The 23,911-nt window shown below is 47.3% G+C and overlaps 1 protein-coding gene across 1 annotated transcript in view; it reads left to right on the top strand.

Moving 5' to 3' along the window:
* Positions 1 to 23,497, top strand: part of TNFSF8 (TNF superfamily member 8) — a 28,109-nt gene extending 4,612 nt beyond the window's left edge. The window contains exons 2-4 of the mRNA XM_055427747.2: positions 6,824 to 6,866; positions 19,403 to 19,474; positions 20,947 to 23,497. Coding sequence (XP_055283722.1) covers positions 6,824 to 6,866; positions 19,403 to 19,474; positions 20,947 to 21,341 — 510 coding nt within the window. The 3' untranslated portion in view covers positions 21,342 to 23,497. The remainder of the gene's footprint in view (positions 1 to 6,823; positions 6,867 to 19,402; positions 19,475 to 20,946) is intronic.
* Positions 23,498 to 23,911: the final 414 nt, after the last annotated feature.

The raw sequence follows: 23,911 nt of genomic DNA, 5'->3' as shown, positions 1-23,911 counted from the left end.
CTGCCTTCTTCCCCTTTATAAACAAAGAAAACTCCTTTTATTTAAAAGAAAAAAATTTACCCTTACAATACCACTCTACTTCCCCACCAAAAGCTGAATTTAGGGGTAGTGATTGGTGGTGATGGTGGTAAGGTTTTAGCTTTGCTTTCACTCCAGATAAAACACAGGGGTGAACTGAAATGCCCTGTGATACTTCTCTCGACCCAATTTACTCTCTCCAACACAGTCAGTTATTTATCCAAAGAAGTCCACTGAGCAACTTCTCCAGGGAAAGCCCTAGGCTAAGCTGTAAGGGAAGAACCCAAGTGGACAAGGTGGGAGCCCTGTTTCCTGAGAATCTCTAAGTTGGAGAGGTGAGGCCCAAACCCGCAAGTGCTTGAATTTGGGGCAGAATGGCACTAAATGTGTGCTTCCCAGGTGGCACTAGCGGTAAAGAACCCACCTGCCAATGCAGCAGATGGAAGAGATGCAGGTTTGATCCCTGGGTGGGAAGACCCCCTGGGGGAGGCATGGCAACCCACTGCAGTGTTCTTGCCTAGAGAATCCCCAGGGACAGAGGAGCCTGGCGGGCTACAGTCCATAAGGTCACAAAGAGTCAGACATGGCTGAAGTAACTTAGCACGCATGCACAGCACTCAGTGCCATAGGCCAGAAGAGAGGAAGACAATTTCTGCTCGGGGTGAGGAAGGGGTTTGCAAGAGGTTAGAAGGGAAGCTGAACCTCCTCCAAGAGTTAAAAGGATCGTGTCTGATTCCCAAAGTTTTATTTTGAAATTTTAAACCTCTGAAAAATAGAACAATAAATACCCATATAATCTTTCACCTAAATTCAATAAGTATTAATATCTTGTCATATTTCTGCTTCTTTCTATATATATATGAAAGTAAGTTTCAGTCAGGGTGACCTTTCACCTGCACGTATTCCGGCACCCATCTCCTACTTCCTGCGTGTCATCATCATGGCCAAGAAATTTAACGTTATCTCGGCACATCGGTTTATAATAATACATAGTCCATACTTTAATTTCCTCCACTTATTCAAAAATGTCTCCTACAGCTGTTGTGCCTTTTGTCTCTCGATCCAGTCTCAGGTCACATACAGGGTTGGTTTCATCTGTTTTAACTTGGAATGTTACTATTTAAAAGGTGGCTCTGGGAGCTTATTAGAAATGCAGGCTCTTGGGTCCCACCTTAGATGTAATGAATCAAAATCTGCATTTTAATAAGGTTATTGGAGAAGGAAATGGCAACCCACTCCAGTACTCTTGCCTGGAAACTCCCATGGATGGACAAGCCGGCCAGGCTACAGTTCATGGGGTCACAAAGAGTCAGACATGATTGAGCAACTTCACTTTTTTTTTTGGTGATCTATACGCTCTTTAAAGTTTGAGAAGCAGTGATCTAACAATCTCCTCTGTTCTCTGTTGTTTTTTCATGACACTGACTTTTTCAAAGGATCCAGGACAGCTCTATTGTCACGTTTTGGGACTGTCAGTGTTTACTCACAATAATATTCAGATGAAACATTTTTAGCAAGGAAAGGACATAAGCAATGTTATATTCTTCTTTTTTGCAGCAGGGCTAGATGCATATGTCAGCTTGCCCCATTACTGGCAATAACATTTAGTCACTTGATCAAGGCATGACCACTGTCTGTCTTCATAGTGAAAGTGAAAGTGAAGTCGCTCAGTCGTTTCCGACTCTTTGCCACCCCATGGACTGTAGCCTACCAGGCTCCTCCATCCATGGGATTTTCTAGGCAAGAGTACTGGAGTGGGTTGCCATTTCCTTCGCCAGGGGATCTTCCCGACCCAGTGATTGAATCCGGGTCTCCTGCATTGTAGGCAGACGCTTTACCATCTGAGCCACTAGGGAAGTCGTCTTAGTAAACCACTTTAATCTTTCTTATTAAGTAATCTACAGGGTAATACTTCGAAGGCATTCAAAGATCCTTCATTCCATGGTTGTGGCATTCTTTGGTGATGACTCTCATCTGAATCAGCCAGTGCACTGAGGGTTGAGGGATGATGACTGCCTAATTCTTTCACTTCTTCTGTATTTGCTAGCTGGCATGAGTCAGTGGAGAAGAGCTCTCCATTGAAAGGATGGGGACAAGAGAAGACGGTGCCAGGCATTCTAGGTGGGGCCGGAGTAAGGCGAGGTGCAGAACAGAGATCAGTCCAGACTGCACCAGGGAGCGGCAGGACTTAGAGCCAGGTGGCAAGAAGCACAGATAGAAGATGATGACAGGAAGCCACCCAATCAACAGACTAGGAAGGTTTTCCGAACCCATCCATAAGCTCAGCTCCACACTCAGCTTCCAGTAGCCATTTCCCCCATTCCTGTGGACAGGCAGACCTCAGTGTTCTGACTGTCTGTTGAGTAATGTCTTTAAGCCCTTGTTATTCAAAGTGTGGTCCCTGGCCCCAAAGCATTGGCATCATCTGGAAGATGATTTCTTTAGAAGTCATTTCATTAGAAATGTAAAACCTAAGGGCCCATCCCTGACCTACAGAATCATAATTAGCATTTTAACAAGATCCCTAGTGAGAGAAGCACTGCTTTAAGCCCCTGTATTATAATGACCACTTTCACTAACATTAGCAAAATCAAGGCTACTGAGGAAAATTTTCTAGGACCTCAATCCACTTTCTCATGGAGTCTCAAGAGAATTTCCTGCCCCAGCTGCATCCTGCCTTACCCAAAGGGGCGACGTGGCTTGGGATTGAAGAGCATTGCCTTTGAAGTCAATATGCCCCAGTTTGAATCCTTTCCCTCCTATTCACCATCTAAGGGACCCGCTATAGCCGTAAACTATTTCTCTAAGTCTCAGTCAATCACTAACTCTTGGGGAAAAGATAAAATAAGATAATACATGTAAAGCATTTAGCCCCTGATGATTCAGCACCCTCAGGCAGTCAGTTCAGTTGCTCAGTCTTGTCTGACTCTTTGCAGCCCCATGGACTGCAGCACGCCAGGCCTCCCTGTGCATCATCAACTCCTGGAGTTTGCTCAAACTCATATCCATTGAGTCAGTGATGCCACCCAACCATCTCATCCTCTGTCGTCCCCTCTAAAGTACCCTCATTAAGTGCTTAATCACGTTAGTTCAAAAATAAGAGAGGCATTCCTGTTAAAGGTCTCCATGGGCCACCTTACAAGATGTGAAGCCACCTGGCATAGTCCAAACATCAGTTGTCTTTGGCTATTTTCAATAAGAGAGGGCATCTTTTGTCAAAGTAGATTTAGGAGCTGATTTCCCTGCACAGGATTGCTCTGTGAAAAGAAAATCTTCACAAGGTATTGAGACAAATTACACACTTCGTTAGGATTAAGAGGGTAACCAAAATAGCCACCATTTCCAAGCACTTGCTAACACTTTATAATATCTTACAATGTCCATAACTTTATGTATAATATCTTATTGTGTCAATAATCCAGTGGAGGGAGGGATTATTAGCCTTGCAATCACAGTGATTGAAGGAAATGGGAAAACAAGAGTCCCAGACAGTGAAGATGACTGGAACAGCTCATTTCACCTGAGAACAAAAAGGTTAAATGTAGGGAGGGTTCCTCCCTCCATACACAGAGACATTGTTGAGGATACCCATGAGATACTCAGAGTCTGAAAAAAAAAAGAGAGAGAGAGAAGCATACTTAAGGAAGTGTAGCTAGTTGGTATCCATGGAAACCAAGTTTCCTGAGCTACTCAAGTGGAAGTTGCTTAGTCCTGTCTGACTCTTTGCTACCTCATGGACTGTATAGTCCATGGAATTCTCCAGGCCAGAATACTAGAGTGGCCTTTCCCTTCTCCAGGGGATCTTCCCAACCCAGGGATCGAACCCAGGTCTCCCTCATTGCAGGAGGATTCTTTACCAGCTGAGCCACAAGGGAAGCCCCAGAATACTGGAGTGGGTAGCCTGTCCCTTCTTCAGCAGATCTTCCCGACTGAGCTATGATGGAGCTGAGAATGACAACCTGGGAGGGCCCATTTGCTTCTGTCTGTGTCTAGCCTGTTTACTATTTACCTCAAAGCCAAGTTGCTAAGCATGGTAGTTCACATTTCTCCAGCTGAGACCCAGATCCCCAGGCTAGGTTTGGGAAAGAATTCTTAGACTGGGAGGTACCTTACTAAAGAGGAGTAGATAAATGGATAGCACTCAGCATAGTGTCAAGGGCATAGAGGTTCCTCAACAAAATTTAATTTGTCATCTCTTTATACCCTACTTCTCTACCTCCAAATGCAAAGACTACTAACAGTAGGGCGCATGGAGAGGAAGGAGAATGAGCTGGTCTATCCTTGGCTTCTGAAGACAGCATCTCTCTTGGGGCATAGAAAGAGCACTGGAGAATTTCATTCTAGGATCTGCCACCAACTCACGAGTATCTCAGTCTCCTTGTCTGTAAAAATTGGCTTGATGGACCAGAGGATGCCTTGGTTCCCCTCTGGCCCTGATTCTTTGATCCTGTCTACTGTGGGTAGCTAAGGGAAGCTATAGAGACCTGTTCTCACACCAGGAGCTCTTCAAGGCAGCAAGAGTCACACTTCTGTCTTGGATGCCACGGGTCCTGGGCTAAGGTTTAAGCAACAGGATTCTTCCCTGTACTATGACGCTTTGTTTTTGACATCCTCTGTCTGAAGCTAGAAAACCAGAAAGGCTTCAAATGACCACACCCCCACCTCACCAACCCAGACTCCACAAGTAAATTAGATCTCTTCTCAGACAGTATCTCTTACAACCTTGCTACTCAAATTGTGTTCCGTGGGCCAGAAGCTCTGCTGTCACCTGGGAGCTTATCAGAAATAGGCTCCACCCACACCTGCTGAATCAGGATTTTCATTTTAACAACTGCCCGAGTGATTCGTACACATGTTCGAGTGCTATCTGGAAACAGGCTGCCTCTCTTCCTCATAGCTCTTGCCACAACTTGCAATTCTATTTCTATATTTATTTGTATGTTCTGAACGGCTGCTTTAATGAGTGAGCCATAAAAGCCGCAGGATGTCTTCCAATGACTTAGAGCCTGGCACACACTAGGTGCCCATTCGACGTGTGCCGAATGTACAATTCTCTGGTACTTCCCAACTGCCAGTAGCCACCACAATGGCTCCTCAGGGGTTGTCGCTCTGGGACTCTCTCCTTGTCCCTGGATATGTTCCAGGGCAGCCAATGAAGTCCACCGTCTTAGCACCACACTTTAACGTAGATGTTTTTCTTCACGTGTGTGCACATCGCACTGATTGACGGACATGCCTGGCAGTAAGCCAGATGTTTATTGACTTATGAAAGGCGGTTTGTTGCCTCAGGAGGCAAAACCAGGAGGGAAGTCTATGACACCAGATTCTCCTTTGCACTGTGTGTACCTGCGCGACCACAGATGTACAGCACCGTTTATTAGGTTAAGCGCTCTCAGCCCAGGCAATAAAATCATAGACTATGGCAGCAAAGAAGAAACGGCCTTCCAAGCCAAGTTCATTTCTTTTCTCCTGACGAGCTGAAGCCCCCGAGTTTGTACTGACTCCCGCCTCCAGATCAGTGCCCTGCAGGGCTGTGCCTCAGGAGGCCTCCTCGACTCAGGACCATCCACTGGAGCTGGAGAGGAGAGTCACTGATCAGAAGAGCTGTCAGTGGAAGGGAAAGGGCAGAGTCCCTAGAGCGGTGGCAGAATAAAAAGAACTCTGTATGGTCCCAGGTGTTCTGACACAACACTAAGAAAATAAGATGCAGGCAGCCACTAATTTCTCGCTCCATTAGACGCTGGGAAGTTGTTTTCATCCATGAAAATGCTCACATTTCTTTAGGTCTTTATTAATATCTCAATCCAATACACTACAGGAGACCTCAACCTGGGTAGGTCAGAAGAAAAATAAGACACTTCATTCCTTATTGGCAGGGCAATGAGGGGTGTCTCCAAGGTTGAGGTGGGGGAAAGGGGAAGAGAGCCCAAGGGTGGGAAAACTAGTCTCTGAAGAATTTTTTACCTTTATTTATTTTTATGTTTTTAATTGGAGGATAATTGCTTTACAACGTTGTGGTGGTCTCTGCCGTATATCAATGAGAATCAGTCATATATATATATATACATATATACACACATATAGGCTTCCCAAGTGACGCTAGTGGTGAAGAACCCGAATGCCCATGCAGGAGACATAAGAGATGCGGGTTCGATCCCTGGGCCAGGAAGATACCCTGGAGAAGAGCATGGCAACCTACTCCAGTATTCTTGATTGGAGAATCCCATGGACAGAGGAGCCTGGTGTGCTGCAGTCCATAGGGTCACAGAGTTTTTCCAGTGGTCATGTATGGATGTGAGAGTTGGACTGTGAAGAAAGCTGAGCGCTGAAGAATTGATGCTTTTGAACTGTGGTGTTGGAAAAGACTCTTGAGAGTCCCTTGGACTGCAAGGAGATCCAACCAGTCCATCCTAAAGGAGATCAGTCCTGGGTGTTCATTGGAAGGACTGATGCTGAGGCTGAAACTCCAATACTTTGGCCACTTCATGCGAAGAGTTGACTCATTGGAAAAGACCCTGATGCTGGGAGGGACTGGGCTCAGGAGGAGAAGGGGATGACAGAGGGTGAGATGGCTAGATGGCATCACCAAATCGATGCACATGAGTTTGAGTGAACTCCGGGAGTTGGTGATGGACAGGGAGGCCTGGTGTGCTGTGATTCATGGGGTCACAGAGAGTTGGACACGACTGAGCGACTGAACTGAACTGAACTGACTGAAAGTGGAAAAGAAAAAGACTAGCTGTTTCTATCTGACGACATCCGCATCCATTTTTTTTTTTTAACTTTTCTCTTTCTTCTCTTTCAGGACTCCATTCCCAACCCGCCGGGCCAATTCCCCCTTAAAGGAGGTAAGACTTTGGAATTAGGAGTAACTGTGCAGGGGGCAGTACATATCACATCACGGATGATTAACCACCAGGAACATCATGAGTGTCCAACAGAGTGGGCAGGGGTGGAAGAGGGCTGTCAGGGCCAAGCCAATGCATCTCCACTCATCTGAGCAGCTTCTGAGCTGTACTCACATCCCCAAGTTCGCCCACCAGCTCTCAACTCTCCCACTAGTGAAAATTCTGGCTCTGGTACAGGCTGGCCCATGGACACAGAGAGGAACACAAAGCGGTATTGTGTTCAGAGCTTAAAATCTAGAGTCAGGTGATATGGATACGACTCTTGGCTCTACATCCCACCTGAGAAACTCAGTTCCTTATCTATGAAGTGAGAGTAATAATAACAACCTCACGAAAGTATTGGAGAAACTATTAGATCTTTTCTGGAAACTGCTTTGCATGGTGACCAACACAGAGTAATTACTAAATTACTAGTTACAGCCCAAATGCATAATGAAGTTGAGCGTTTGTCAAACAGACCTTCCCACGCCCCATATTTTTCTATCACTAAAGTCACTAATCAATGGGTTGTCTGTACTAGCCCCAGATTGGTGAGATGCAGAGTTAGGTTAACATGGAAAAGTGAAAAACTTTGAGACCATCTGATAAATGTTTTCATTTCACAGAAAATGAAAAGTAAGGCCAAGTGAAGGGTCTTGTTCAGGGTATTATGGAGTCAAACTTAGAATCCAAATGTCCTCATCTCAGAACACTAACCCCATCTCAGTCCTGTCACCTTTAGAACCTAGATAGCAAGCACAGTTGGGTAACCAGACAGCTCAGAAGAAAAAACTAAGAGAGAAAGAGTGGGTTGTCATAGGCGCCTGGACAGACACACCAGGGCACGCTTGGGACCAGAGGACACACGTGTGTGCATACAGTCCCCACACCAAGAACAGTCACACCTCGGGCTCCTTCAGGACACCCTGAGCCTGCTTATCCTTCTGTTTGTCACCCAGAGACTTGGAAAGCAAGGGCAGAATCCCCTAAATGGGCAGCACTCTGGGTATTTCAAGGCAGACTGATAATCACAGCTTTGTCAACAGTAGCTGAACTTTGGCTGGAATTACTCAGCGTGTGACCTCGATTCCCACTAAGCCTCTGCAGACCATCACACCAAGGTGAAGGGAGCATGGCATAATGCAGAAGCTAGCAACTTCTTCTGCAAACAGCTAGACAGCAAACATTTTAGGCTTTGCAGGCCACGAGGTCCCTGTTGCAACAAGTCCACTGTTGCAGAGCAGAAGTGGCCACAGGCTGTGCAAATGAGTGGGCACATTTGCGGTCCTACCAAACTTCATTCACAAGTGAGGTGGTGGCCAGGATCTCACCCACAGGCCAAGGTTTGCTGCCCACCTTCACGGAAACAGTGCCGGCTCTGGAACCAGGATACGGAGCCTTGCAAAAAACCAAACACGCTGAGTACATGTCATTTTCCCTTCCGCTGCCCCATTGTTCCACATCCATCCAGATTCTCCAAGCTTTGGCAAGAGCTTCACTTTTCAAGAGGTGAGGTGGCTCTTTAAGGAAAGCATGACCTTAGTGACAAGGACAGTTTTGACCAGGCAACGTGACCTCAGTCATTCTGGGACTTGGCTTCTGCACTTCCATCATTGTAGGTTGTCAATTACAGGGGGTCTCACAAGTGATCCCCTTTTCCTGCAGTCAACTATACTTTCCTCTGAGAGCATGTCCTTTTCTATGTTGTTTTGGTGTGAAAATGTCCCTTCTCTGACAACACAAGGTTGATACAGATGGGAATCAGGTTGGTTTGCTTTTTACTCAGAGTTATTTTGTCTGTTTGTTTGAACAACAACAGGCAAAATAAGAAGTTGCCCATTATATACTGGTCACTGAATTTAAATTTTGGAGTCATTAATTTTGGTTTTGAAGTAATTATTTTGGTCCACAGAAATTCAAAATTTTGGCAGCCATGGACTAGAACACTTGTCAGATCGCTTCTTATATGGGCCATCACTGTGGATATCAGAACACAAACTAATTCAAAACCAAACACAGTTCACAATTCAATGTCTTTGCAACCAGATTAAAAAGTGCTAATAATTCTCCCTAGGGCCATGAAACTCCTGTTAAAGCCCTTCCCACACTTACCCTGGATTTACTTGGCCTCCGTCCTATAAGCAAACAACTTGGGGATTAATAGTTCTGTTTGCCAGGCGGTAAGCTGAGGCCCAGGGAATCAAGGTGATTTGTGGAAGGTCGTCTAGGGAACTGATGGCAAAGCAGGAGTCAGAATCCAGGGCTCCTCTCTAGCCCCACATGATTGTTGCCGAAACTCAGCCTCTGTTCACTGGTGCTGAATAGAAACATGCGAACAGAGTTTTGGGTGGAGTAGGAAAGAGAAAAGCTTTTATTGGTTTGCCAGGCAAAGTGGGCTACAGTCGGTTCATGCCCTGAAGACTATGTGACCCACCCTGGAGGAGACAGTGAGTTGTGTTCAAGGAGCAGGGTGTGGTCAGCTTGTTTTTGGATTGGTTGACAACAAGGTGAAATTTCAAGCATCGTCAGCCTTCTGGGTCAACCTTCTGGTTTCAAGCAGTCTAGGGTCTATGTTCTTGTGGTCAGCAGTTTTCATCTGGAAAGGGGTCTGCTTCCTGTAAGAACAACTTAGGAATGTGTGTCAGGCTTTTATCTGTATCTTTCAGGAAATTGGAGTTTAGTGATTCTGTTATGTGGCTGAATTATAGTCTATAGATTGTTACCAGTTTCTTAGCCCAACAGCTATTCCTTGCTTCTACATCTTCACATTTCCCAAACACTGACTCTTGAGTCGGCATTTTAAGACAAGGACACAGGGGCTTGTACACAGTTTCATGATGTGCTTCGGCTATAAATGTCAGTAACCTACTGCGTGTGGTCCTTGACTTTCTCTTGCTTTTTCATGAAAGTCTCCACCTGTCTTAACTTGGCCACCTACAGACACGGTGGTCAGATGAGGTGGAAAGAATACCACCTTGGAGCAAGACCTGGGCTCCACAGTTGACCTCCACACTAGCAGGCTGCGTCTCTCAGGGCAAGTCTGAAACATAAAAAGACGGTGCACCGAATGAACTGGAAGGGTCCTTCCAGCTGTGATGCTTTATGTTGTTCTAACCTCTCCTTCAATATGTAAATACAGAAAAAAGAAAGTACAAAAGATGATTTCTAATAATCTTGAGGAAGTCTGCAGGCTTCCTGCAGGAGGCACAGCCTCCTCCCCAACAAACCCCCTGTGAACAGGCAGAGGCAGGGAACTCCCTTTGGAAAAGCCATGGCAAGACATTCCGGGCAGAGGGGTGCTGTCACCCAGTGGCTCCAGGGAGGAGGCTCCAGGGGGCAGCGTGTGGTTTGCCACTGGGGTGGATGAAAGCAGAAGCTGGACTCTTACCAGGAGCCCTGTGCCACCGGCTGGTGGAAACTGCCCACCAGGAAGCCAGGAGCAGCCCAGAGACTGGCAAACAGGACCAGGCACACACACCAAAGTAACGTTAACACAGAACAACAGCTGCAGGGGAACCACAGAACGCCAAGCCTTTTCTGTAAGGAGCAGACGTCCGAGTCCCAGCACTCACCCCCCACTCCCGGCCAGGAGACTCGTCACCTCACCCCCACTCTCCCTTGCTTAGGACTCAGTGGCCTGGGCGGAGGCTCAACTGGGGCTGTGGGCAGCCAGGCAGGGCAGGGCCTTTCCTCTAGCAAACAGAGTCACTAAGGGCTCCCTCACAAAGCTGCTCCGAGGGCAGGACGGGACCATAGATACGACCCTTGTCCGCCACACGGCTGGGCACGGGTTCCGGGAGGGACCGGAGAAGGGGGCTGTGCTGCTTCTCGTCATCCTCGTTCCTGTCTCCTGCCTCCCCTACATGCTGAATCCCACACGTTCTCGTGTATGTGCCATATTGGCCCCAACCCCAGAGCAAGCTCCCATGCCTGATCGCCCCAGAGTTCCAGAAGCACCCACGTTTGTGTGCAGCAAAGCTGACAGCAGGGTTTAGGGAATGTGGAAAGGCTGGTGGGGCGGTGCCTTCCAACACGGACGATGAGGCAGAACGGAGTCTCAGATCCTACACGACCGCGAGGCCTCTGCGCCACCCACCAGGTGGAACAGTCTCAGGAGACAGTGCTCTCCCCTTGGGTTCAGCCCGCTAGCACGCATACGGACCCACCACACCTGCTTCCATGCCCTTCTTCCCAATTTCACTACCCATCACTTCCCCTCACAAACTCGGCAGAAATTCAAGCTCCTGACTTCATTGTAAAATAATTTTGGTCACCTTGGTCTCAGACCCAGGCGTTTCCAACATCCCAACAACCAAATGTCGGTTCTTACTTGCACTGGAGGAATTCCATAAATGACTTGTAAATCAGTTTTTCTTTTATTCCCCAGCTGGGCAGGTGTGAGGATGTGATGGGATGAAGATGATAAACTCCAATGGGGCGTTTGTTTCGGGCCAAGCACTGGGCCGAGGGCTTCTTGATTCACTTGTGCGGTCTCACAACAAACCCCAGGATAATTATTAGCCCCTTGGTAATTTTAAGTAGGGAGACAGATTTACCGACTTGCCTAAGATTGCACAGCTAGCAAGGAGTGGGGCCTGACCTCAAAATCCAGGCTGACGTGCCTGGGAGCCCTTTGGCTTATCCAGGAGGTCACGGTCACGTTGTTGAGTGCAACATGAATGTGCTTCCTCAGTGTCCCCACCAGGGCTCCAAGGCCAGGAATCCGCCCAGGGCTCTTCCTCCACAGCTGCTCCTGTGGCTGTTTGTCTTACAGCCACTGAAGCCTGCTCTCTGCTATTGAGCTCCAGGCCAGAGAAGGCCACGTGGGCACCTCCACACGTGGCTTTGCATGAGGGGTGGGGCTGTGGGGAGCGTGAACAGCCTGCAGCAGGGCATCTGGAGGCCAAATTCAGGCCTCAGCTTCACTGCGGAGGATCCTGAGACCTGGGAGGGTCCTCTCCGCACCCCCACTGCCGGCCAGTTAAGAGAGTCTGCCTTTCCTGTGAGTGTCACGTGGCCCCTCATATCCAGAGGTTCCCGGGGGCCCTGAGGAGGTGGGAATAGTGGACAGACCACCTGGAGGAGTCCCGAACCCCTCTTGTGTGTTCCCCATCTCCCACCTGAATTCAATCCCCAGCAAGAGGTGCAAAAGGCTGAGAACTGGGTTGAACTTTGCAGGACCTACATTCCAGTCCTGGCACTTGAACTCCCAGGGACTGGTGTTTCTTGTTTTTGAAAACATCAGGCGTGAGGGGGGCAAACCAGCTGACCTGATCTGGTGTGGATTTTGCTCTGAATATGACATTCCAGGAAGCAAACAAATATCTTAGGATTCTCTCACCACTTTATTAATACCATTCCAGCAACGTCCCATGTTTGCCTGGCTTGCAAGCTACCCTCCTCCCCTACTCCCTCTGCTAAAAAGTGGGCATTGAAAAGAGATCAAATAAGGTTGGCTAATTGCAGCGAGTGAACCCACCCCCAAAGAAACAATACAAGCTGCCCACGGAAGGCAGTGAAACTAAACCAAGGAGCTGGTTGCTCACCAATCACCCGCTGTACCTGGTGTCATGTAGCTGGGATCTGGATGCAGGCTGCACAGGAGGCAGGTATAGATGCAGCAGCATCCTCCTCTAGAAACAGCAGAGGCCTCACATCTGTCAGATGGACAGAGCTGGATCTAACTGCCCAGTCCGCTGGCTGTTGTAGTTTAGGTTTTTTTTTCCCCCACACTAAGTGCGGATACAACTGCTTAGCAGTCACTGCTTTTCACATAGTCACAGGCCTCAAAGAACTTATTTGCCTCTATGTTTACTTTAAACCTATTCACTCAAAGCTCACTCTGAAACTGTCTTTTTCTTAAGGCAGAGCTAACCAGGATCAGGAATCTCTCTAACAGAAATAAACTAGAAAATGGGCCACACAGAATAAGGGGGGACAGAGCCCTGGAGAGGCCATCAGAGTGCTAAAGCCATCTGTGTCTAATCCCTGCCCCTTGTCACCCAGAGGAGAGGAGATGGAGGGGGACATGCGGTGGGAGAGACAGGAGGAGGGGAAGAAAAAGGAAAAGAATTCGGATCGTTGAGGCGCATACTAACATTTATACTTGGATTTTGCACATACACATGTCACAAGTCTCTAAATCTAGGGGGAAAAGCCCCATCTTTCACTTTGGGGAAGAGCAGAAAAAAAGAAACCGAGGTGGGGGAAGGAGGGAAGGACAGAAGGAACAAGGGAAAGAGGGAAGGAAAGCAGGCTTGTTTCTCAAACCGGCTTCGTCCATGCTCTCTGGACACCACACGTGTTGTCTTCAATTTCTACAAGCCCCGCTGTGCAAGCCCTGGGCCAGGAAATGGGAGCTAGACATGAGCAGATCTCTCTTTGCCTTTCAATTAGACTTTAAAGGTGCTTCTTAAGTACCCTCCAATAATATCAATCCAATCTGCACTTAGCATAAGTGAATTTCAATGAATTACACATCAAGTCAGATAGCTCTATCTTACATACTACAACAGGTCAGGATTGAAGAGACCCCAAGGGAATTCCCTGGCGGTCCAGTGGATAGGACTCTGCCGTTACTGCTGTGGGCCCCGTTCCATACCTGGTCAGGAACTAAGATCCCACAAGCTGTGCCATGTGGCCAAAAAAAGAACCCTCAAAATCCCAAGGAACCTTCAAGGGATTCAGATGAATTTTCACTTGATCTCAACTTGTATTTACTGGTGACTTTCTATGTGTTTAACACTGAGCATGCCAGAATAGCTATTCCTCAAATGCCGTCTGTGACCCCAAGGCTACCTAGTCCTTTGTTTAACAAATGGCCTATTCTGGAGTTTCTCCATGGCTAGTTAGCCAAGGAAACCTTCACGTCAAAGTTAGCTGAAATGACCCTTAGGTTAAGGATTCACTTTGATTCCGAATTCCACTGATAATGGCGAGGCTCTCCCCTAGATGTCGCTTTTGGGACTCTCCTGGATATCGCGCCAAAAGGGTGGAACTCAGAAGCCAGGACATGGTAGATGCAGAGTCATAAGGATAATTCCTCTCCTTCTTGTAAGGATTAAAATATTTCAATAGATGGATGAAGGCCTATTCACACTTTCCTGAGAGCATCCAATGGCCTCAAACACTTAGGTACATAATTAAGAAACTTCAGTCCACCAGATAATGCCATGGGCTCTGGTTTAATGAGCGTCTCATTGGCCAGACGAGTCTGCTAAGCATGCTGCTAAGCTGTGCTACTTAAGAACCAAGGAAAGAGGAGTGGGGGAAGAGGGAATACCGCGTGCCGGGTATCTCCTCCAAGCCGTGTGCTGTGCAGGCCATTTGATGTCCATAACCCCATTGCATCTTCGCAACATGCACATGCTTGGGTTGACTGTTACTATCCCCGCTTAACAGATGCAGTAATCGAGGGTCAGTAACGAAATGGCAACCCACTCCAGTGTTCTTGCCTGGAGACCCAGGGACGGGGGAGCCTGGTGGGCTGCCGTCTATGGGGTCGCACAGAGTCGGACACGACTGACGCGACTTAGCAGCAGCAGCAGCAACGGGAAATGACAGGTCTGACGTCAGAAGCCTTGACCAGAACCCAGGTGCTTTCTTTGAGATGAACTGTGTCTGTTTTGCTCCGATATTAACCTGGAAGGTACTTGGCACTCAGACCACATACTTTCTGGCTGAAATGGTAGGTGTGGCTTGTTTTGCCTTTGGGCATTGTTGCATCTTAATGGAAGCCTGATAGCCCCTGATTTATTATTACTTGGCAGGGTTCAGCCCATGAACCTGAAGTCACCTGCTGGCATTCCCCAGGGAAGAGGAAGTCAGATGGCTCATTAGTGCTTGTTTTCCAGGCACCCATAGCTGTCTAGGCAGTTTTCAGGCCAGAGTGTATGGTGGCTGCAAACCCACGTATTCCTACATTTAAGCCTCTCTGCTGCATGGGAAGACTGAAAACCAGGGCAGAGCCCAGGACTAGGAGTCAGGAACTCTGTGCTCTGAACCCAGCTCTGCCACTTAACCTACTGTGGGGTCTTGAGCCAGACCCTTAGTCTCTCTGGGTTCAGCCTCTCCACTCATAAATCTAGCGTCACAGTTAACTTGGCATCCAATGGTCCTTTTGGGTCTAATACTTCGAGATCCCAAGCAGGGCTCCCATCTTCATGCTGCGTAGTTCTGACTTCTGTCTAGAACACGACCCTTCCAACCACCTAAAGCAACATCTCTCTCCCTATCTCTGACTTCTATGGACCTGACCAGGAGGGTTTTGTTAGCAAATATTTCTCTCCAGGCTTCCTAACAAAACCCAAGAAAATTTCATTATCCCTCTAGAGGAGACCAGAGCTTGAGAGGATGGCTTACAAATCTTGACCACCCAAAGGCCTTGGTTCTCAGGAGTACTCACAGAGAACCTGAGTTGTCTGAAAGATGGAATGCCCGACAGAAGCAAGGGGTCCCAGACTGTGGCCCGGCCCCAATACTGACTCAGAGGGTGACCTCGGACAAGTCTGCTGTGGGGGTTACATTGGGGAGCATGTATGTTATGTAGTTAGCAAGGCTGGGCCAGATGATTTCTCAGGGAACTTCCAGTCCATGAAAACCCTGACAGAACCAGGTTGTTCGTAACTCAGGTTATTCCCAGACCTAAAACACCCTGTTCTACTGTTGCAGGTGTCTGGAAACCTTAATGCGCACAGACAGACGCCTAGCTGGGGTACAGCAACATGCTCAAAAGACAGACAGTTGGAGCTGGGACTGACTTCGTGTCCCTGCAGCAGGCCTGACAGTGTACACTTGAGTCTACACAGCCGGCTAGAATCAGCTAGAAGGGCCCTTCTGGATCATCTGATCCACCCCGCTCTTCATATAGCTTGAGACACAGTAGCCCAGACAGGGAAAAGTACTAGATTCTAACTCCCGGGCCATCTACTTGCCTTGATGTGCGGACTAGTCTCACTTCTCCTCCCTAGTGTTTAGCTCTTCAAATTAAACCCCTCTGTGCAGCGAATTTGGTTGGGAAATAAATGAAACAGAGGTGTGTTTTGCTCCCAGTGCTCCCCAAATTCAAACTTCCAGGAATGCTATAGGAGTCCTGTCTCATAACCAAAAAAGATTACCTCATGGGCTCCCAGGGTGATAAAGACACTCAAAGCCACGTGGCTAATGACCCATGGAATATTCATCCGGGTCTTGACAAGAGCCACGTGACTCTCACACCAGCCCAACACATCTCTGAACAGCACTAACTGGTCCAATATTTGAGTTGCCGGCACTGTGACTTACAGTGTGTGTTGCACGTCCTTAATGAAAGTCTTCCCACTGACTCATCCGGGAAACGGGGACAACAGTGGCATTCACCATTAACTGAGTGCATCGTCTCCTTACACTTCCAAGAGCCATGCTGTTTGGGCCCACAGAGCCAGCCCCCATCAGCTCTGGCCCTCCTAACAGCCTTGAAAGACGCTTAGCACCAGCAGTGTGCCTTCTCCAGGCTCCTCTCCACCGAGAGCTCCTCCGGAGCCCTGCTTCCCCAGTCCCTTCCCTTAGCCAATTCAGTGATATCATTCTTCAAGAGAGTTACCTCTGTTTTCCCTTCTTTTTGAAATATCTAACAGATTCTTTAAGAAAAACTAAGATACACTGTGGCATTTGACTTCAGGAAATGCAAAAGCTTCAAAATAAGTTTTTTTTTCCATCCTTGGGTTTCTCAGAATTACAGCTGAGGTCAACCCAACAAACATGCAAAGACCAAAGGGGAAAGAAAAAAAAAGCACCTGAATGTGTGAGAGGCGAGTCCAGGCTTGTACTTCCACATCCAACTGTTAAGAGAGGCTCACCTGACAGATGCCACAAGTGACAAGGTGTGAGGGGGTCCTTGGCCGAGAAGTAGAGCTGTTCACGGTGTGATGTGCTGGCCTGAGCCAAGGGCTTGAATCTTAACCTCCCATGTAATCTAACCTGACCTGCAGAACCAAGGAGAGAATGAGGCCAGGTGTCGTCCAGCCTGGAAGGGGAGGTCAGGCCAAGCATCCGCATTCCCTTCCTCAAGTCCTGAGAGCTGAGCTGACATCCACAGAGGGAAGGAGCAGAGACAGACTACATGATTCAGCTTGACAAACATTTACAGAGTATCTTCTGGGCTGGCAGTGAGGATATGGAAACAGTAGTCTCTGCCCTGAGGATTCATGGTTCAATGAAGCAGGCAAATAAATGGAAGGAGAGGTCAGAGAAGGGTTCCCAGAGGGGGTGGCTGCCGGGCAGTGCTTTAAACAAGGCACAACTTGCCAGTGAAGAGGGGGATTACAGATGAAATGGAAAACCAGCATGGTGTAGCTGGGGGCATCCCAAGGGCCCAACCTCCAGTAGAATGGTCAAAAATCCACTCGGGCATTAGAGTCAGACAGCCTCAGCTTGAATTGCCCCTTTCACTAGCTGTGAAAATGTGACAAGCCACATAACTTTTTAAGACTCAGTTTTTCTTGTGGGGTGATGGTGAGAATGAAATAAAATAATGCATGTAACAGGCTTAGCCGAGTAAAAAGAAAATAGCCACCAGTCACTACGTATTAGCTGGTATTATTATTATTCCCAGCACCACTGCTACTTGCACTGGGACAAGAGGCAGCGGGGGAAGAGGGACGCTGAGGCGGAGACTGCAGCGCTCATCAGGGACTGGAACACAGCGGGACACAGACGCCATGGGGAGGAGCTGCCCCGATCCTGCAGTCACAGCGGGGTCAGAAAGGGGTTCCGAGCAAAGAGACACAGGCAGACGTGCCTCTCTGCGGCTCCTTTTGACCTGATGTTCCACACCCACAAAAAGAGAAGGCTGGGCCTTCTACTCACAGCCACAGCACATTTAAGAATGAACAGCCCTCAGTGTTCCCTGGTGGCCTACTGGTTAGAATTCGGGCTCTCACTGCCTTGGCCCAGGTTCAATCCCTGGTCAAGAAACCGAGATTCCACAAGTCCTGTGGGGCATGGCTCAAAAAAAAAAAAGAATGAGCAGTCCCTGTTGCCTCCTTGCTATGACTGTACACCAGAGTACTGTGACCCAGAGTGTGGGTTACAGGCAGGACAAGATTCTCAAGCTGGAGGAGGAGTGAGAGATGAAATCAAAAGAACGAAAGAACAGGGCAGCTGGCCCTCCAGCCCTCCTCACTCAAGAGACCTGTGGACCAGAGCCTCTTCACGCCTCCGGGGAGATAAGAATGAAGACAGACCCCTGCTTCTGCTGGGGGTGCCTCTAGCAGTGAGCTTGTTCCGACAGCAGGGGGAACTCTTCACTTAACTTTCTACCACTGCAAGCCCCACTGTGAGGAAGGCCAGGAGGGATTTTTCCCAGGCCAGGACAGAGGGCAATGGGGAAGACTGTAAGTCCAACAGATGCTACTCTAAAATCCCCGTGAGCAAGCCTGCTAGGATGTGGTCACCTCGACTGAATGGCTGCCTAGTCTCTGACAGATGGAATCATCGGTCGTCTCTGTCATCTCTGGTGACACCGTCAAAAAGATGTCAATGTCAGATCCTAGATCTGCCAGTTCTATAGATTAGGGAAACCAAGACCCAACGAGAAGAAAAAAATGCTCAGAATAAGTTGAATTCATGAGTCGTTGCAGGAAATGTATAGTTTGATTCTGTGCATACAAAATAGTTGCTGTACTAAGAAATGAAGCTGCCGTCACCAGTGAATACATTTAAAATATTCTGATTTCTTAAATTCTACAATGACATAAACATTGTCTATTCTCCCTGCCAAGGAAGCTCCATATAGCAGGCTCCCTGCTTAGGTCTCTATGATCTTATATCCTTTTAAAATTGAACACTAGGATGTATTTACCTCCTCTGTCTGGCAAAATGGCCTTGAGGAGGGCGCCTGGTCTCTGAAATCAGATAGACATGGGAGTGGATATCAGGGTTTCCTCCAACTTGCAATGACCTTGTATTGCTGACCATTTCTGGACACCAGGGTTAGCCGTGCAGAGCTATTCTGAGAATTCAATCAGCTGGAATACACAGAAGTACACTCTTAAAGGAAGGATGGCAATACTTACTACCAGCCTTCGTGTTCTAACCACCACTGCCTGACTGAGTGACACAGGACAATGCGCTGAATTTGTCTAGTGCCCACGCTTTTCTCCGTCTTTCAAAGGGACTTAATCAACCCTCCCCCACAGAGCTGTTGCAAAGATCCAGTGAGGTAGAGTATGTGAAGAGACAAGAATGGCACCAGGTACATACAGGAACTCAGGCCCTGTTTGTTTCCTTCCTCCAACTTCCACAATCTTCTGTAAAAGTCCATGTGGAAGCAATCAAGTTTAAAGAAAAAAAAACTCCTAAGGTACTTGATGGCAAAATGAGAAATAAACAGGTTTTCCTTTTATCCCCCAGATGGAAACAGAAGAGTAATTGTCTCCATCAAAGGGTCATGGGAAAAGATCTGGTGTCTCCAGTTCCCAGAGCAGAGAGAGGCATTTAACATGTGGTCTTATTTTTAGGGAATTGCTCAGAGGACATCTCATGTATCCTGGAAAGGGCTCCATTCAAGAAATCATGGGCCTACCTCCAAGGTCAGTAACCAAAACCAGGAACCCCAACCATATGAGCGTCACTTCCTGTGGCCTTTCTCAGATTTCTAAGCCAGAGGTCACAAGTAGAGGCTCACGGCCAAATGTGACCTGCATGTGTATTTTGTTTAACCTGTGTGATATTTTTTATAATTTGAATTTAAATGGCTTAGGGGGAAAGGGGAGAGCATTACTCTGAAAAGCTGCAAGATTCCTGCTTCCTGAACCTCATCCACTCCTTTAAGTTTGCCTCCTGGCCTGTGAGGGAATTGGTGCTCCACCCCCACACCTCTTCATTCATCTACGGGCTGCAGGCCAAGGGTACTGTCCTTTCCCTCATACGTGGGAAGCAGGCTCTTAATCTCTGCCTCTATCAAGTCATTCACAAGATAGTCACAAAACTTCCTGGTGTCCAGATCAATAGCTTAATGACCATGTTGGCACAGGCCCCACTTGCATATTGCAGCATGCTTCAGGTAAGAGGTCTCTTAGAGACGAAATAATAAGAGGCATTTATGTTAGGATAGATGAGGTACAGAGGAGATGGCCAAGATTCTCTGCAATAGCCATCCTGCTCATTTTCAAAATTCAATTTTGCAGTTAGATTAGTTCTCATTCTTCAGTTGAATTGCAACGAGGTTTAAAGGGAAGCAATTAAAATGAACATGCCAGCTTCCCAATTCTGAAAGACACCTGGACCCATCAGGGCTGATTTTAACTTGTCAGTGAAAAGACTCAGAGACTTGGCTTCTGACACCAACATGTCTGCTTAGAGAGCCTGCTAATTCTCTGCTCCTCTGTAAATCCCAGCTGGGAGGAATCCCTTATTGTGAACTTAAGAGGTCTACAAAATGATGTCTGGCTGCCCTTTTAAAGAGAGGAAGACCTTTAAAACTTCAGAAAATGAATAGTTAAGGGACACATCTGAATGTGAAAGAATAGACTGAGATTCTCCTCAACTTCTTGATGCCTGAATTGATTACTAAGTGAACCAAACTGAATGCTTTTTCTCTGATACTTTGTGCAATGCTTACCCAATAGCAGTCCCCTGTTGATCAAATGTTCATTGATTGATTGAATATATGTCCATGATAGCCCAAAACTTATAAGGAATACAGTCCAGGAACTTATAGTCTGAAAAGGGAAAAGTAGAACTTATAATAATACTAACAGAATGATAAAATGATTAAGTAGAAAACAATTACCACTATAGGGGGTAAAGGTCTAGGACTGTGTGTTTTCTGACCCTCCAGCTTTATGGTTTAGAGAAAAAGCAGAGGGATTGTTTTGTACCTTAAACACTCAGCAATGCCTAGGAGTAACATGGAAGGTATTCCAGACAGCTGAACCAGCAGGCACTATTACAGAAAACACAGGGCTTGAATGGGGAACCTTGAACAAAGATTTCAAATTTTCCAATCTGCATCCGAAACTTGCCTAATGACTTTGAGGTCCTTTTGTCTTTCTCCTTCCAGTGTCAAAGCATATAAACAAAACCAAGTTGTCTTGGAACAAAGATGGCATCATCCATGGAGTCAGATATCAGGATGGGAACCTGGTGATCCAGTTCCCAGGTTGGTACTTCATCATCTGCCAGCTGCAGTTTCTTGTGAAATGCCCAGAGCATTCCGTCGACCTGAAGCTGGAGCTCCTCATCAACAAAGACGTCAAAAAGCAGACTCTGGTGACAGTGTGTGAGTCTGGAGCGCAGACCAAACACATATACCAGAACCTCTCCCAGTTCTTGTTGGAGCACCTGCAGGTCAACACCACCATATCAGTCAAGGTGGATAAATTCCAGTACGTGGATACAAACACCTTTCCCCTTGAGAACGTGTTGTCCATCTTCTTATACAGTAGTTCAGACTGAACCACCCCTCCTGGCCTTTGGGAAGAAAGCAACTCCCTACCACACAGCACTTATCCTTCCAGACACTTGGGGAAAAAAAAGAAAACTTTAGGCCAAGACTGAAAAACACAAAGGGAATTAAATAGTACACTTCCATCCTCTGGAAAGATCCAACTCAGGGTTAAAAAGAGACTTTCGAGTGAAGCATCTTCCAGATAGAAGGAGGGGACGCAATGTGGCATGGCGGACAGAGCCGCACATGGGAACCAGAAGGGATGGGTTTAGGCCCAGCCCAATCACTAACTCACTGTGTGACCTGGAGCTAGTCCTTTCCCTTCCCTGGAACTTGGATTTCATGTCAGAAAAGCCAAGGGACTGAGTTTTAATCTTTCCAAGTCTCCTCCGTCTCAGAAAAGCAGCCTCTCTCATTCCAGACCTGAGAACTACGATTCCAGGCGCTGTTCCCGAAGCCCCCAGCCAAAGGAAAGGCCCCCACACTGGCACAAAACTGACTGCACTTAGTAGCCTTCTGGCTGTCATGTCACCTCAGCAGAGTCGGGATTTGGGGACAAGGTTCAGGGCACCTTGCTTGACAAATGGAGTGAACAGTAGGATCTAAAGTGTGCAAAACTGACCATCCTGAATCTAATACCTTGTGGGTATTCGGAAAACCACCCACCAGGCTTGACTCTGCTGGACCTGAGACTGACGATAAGACCACAGACAGCTTTTGCTTCCCGTCAGAAAAGCGCCGTGAGTGCAGCCAGCGTGCACTCAGCGCACAGCCGTCAAGGTGATCAGCCGTTGGGTAAGAGAAGAGCGGCTGCTGTCTCCCACATGAACTCCTTCCCCACTTCAAACAGCTCTCAGGAAACCATTCTGTGGAGGGTTTTTAAGGCCTCACTGCGTTGTTGACAGACAATGACGACTCTGAAAATGGTGAGGACTTCTGACAAACGGCTGCCTCCTCTCCTGATCTGGATGGTCAGGACATTTCAGCCTCCGTTTACATTTGTCCGTCTGTGAGGGAGCACCTTGTTCATCTGAGAAAAGGGCCACTGACTTGAAATATAAGCTCATGAAGTTATGCTTCAGAGGAAAAAGGAATGCCTTAACTGCTATGAAAAGGAAGGGAGTAAGATTTGCGTTTTTCTCAATTAGGAGGAAAGAAGAGAAGGGAGTAGGAACTCAGGAAAGTGTCAGAGAAGGGCTAGAAATGATTTAAAAGAAGGGAAGTAAAAGAACAGCAGTGGTGGTATGGATGAGAGGGACTTCGGGGAATAAAAATGGCTAAGGGAAAGATTAATTTGCTGACCAGGTGTTACATTGACCGCTTCCTTGGTCTCCACTAAGAAATGTTCAGCAAAGTCTACATTTCTCTTCAACACTTTTTGGAGTAGATTCTTTGGGAGGAGTGGGCATTGAAAGAGATGTTGAATTCAGCAAGTCAAGTGGTCTGTGGTTAAAAAAAAAAAAATAGGTTTTGAGCACATGAAGCCACAGAATAAGGGGGCACCTGGCATTTACACCCTAACTCTGTAGGACAAAAGAATCCTGCTTAAACCAACTCATGCATTCTTGACAAAGTATCTGCAACCTAAGCATGTGGAAGCTAAGTAAATTTTCTACTGTCTCATATATTAACTTGAGAAAGTTTCCATTTTCATTTTTAACCAACACTCCAAAGCAGAGATACCTGATATTTACCTCCTGAGGGGTTCCTAATCTCAGTCTCTTTTGAACTGAAAGCCAGCATCTGAAGACACAGAATTTAAAGTAATCCAGTAGCAAGACAAACAATTGTAAAAGAATAATAATCATATTAATAATCATTAATAACCCAATGTAGGGATAATACAGAATCCCTGGTGGCTCAGATGGTACAGAATCTGCCTTTAATGCAGGAGACCTGGATTCAATCCTTGGGTTGGGAAGACCCCCAGAGAAGGGAATGGCAACCCATAGGAAGTGGGTGGCCTAGAAAGTTTAAAATGGAATTCTGTCACCCCCTGAGGGTTACCAACCCCCTGGAAATGCTGCGAGCAAATGACACCATCTACTCAAGTAAAATAAGTCATTTTTCAAACTGGGAGTCCAGGCTGCCTAAACACATGCCTCTTTGGTAAAAACTCATCTGGTGCTCACTCATTCTGCCCTCTCCCATCCCCAGCACACAAATACACACACACACACACACAAACTATACTTGTAGAACTTGCAGAGGACGGTGATGGACAAGTTGATGAACGAGTGAGTTTAAATGTATTTCTGCCCTTGGGAAAATTCACAGGACTGTCTTTCTCCACATTTGGTGACTTCTTCCTCACCCCATTTCTCCATCACACATGGATGCCTCTGTGACTTCCTCATCCAATTCCTTCTCAGAAGCCATGCATCACACAATTCTTGGCTGGGAGAAGGGCCCTGCACGTCCCGGGGGCGGTGGGGGGGGGGGGCGCGGCTGATAAGATCAGGCGTTAAAGAAAGGAGTGCACGAGAAACAGGGCAGGATTCACCGAATGAGGGAAGCTTCCAGAATCCCTGGAACACTGCTGACTGTCCTGGCACCAGGGGACAAAGCTGTTAAGAGC

Source organism: Moschus berezovskii, chromosome 7, assembly GCF_049115385.1.
Source record: "Moschus berezovskii isolate FMDL1 chromosome 7, NW_MosBer_1.0, whole genome shotgun sequence".
NCBI classification, from domain to species: Eukaryota; Metazoa; Chordata; class Mammalia; order Artiodactyla; family Moschidae; genus Moschus; species Moschus berezovskii.
This window is presented reverse-complemented; position numbering and strand designations above follow the sequence as displayed.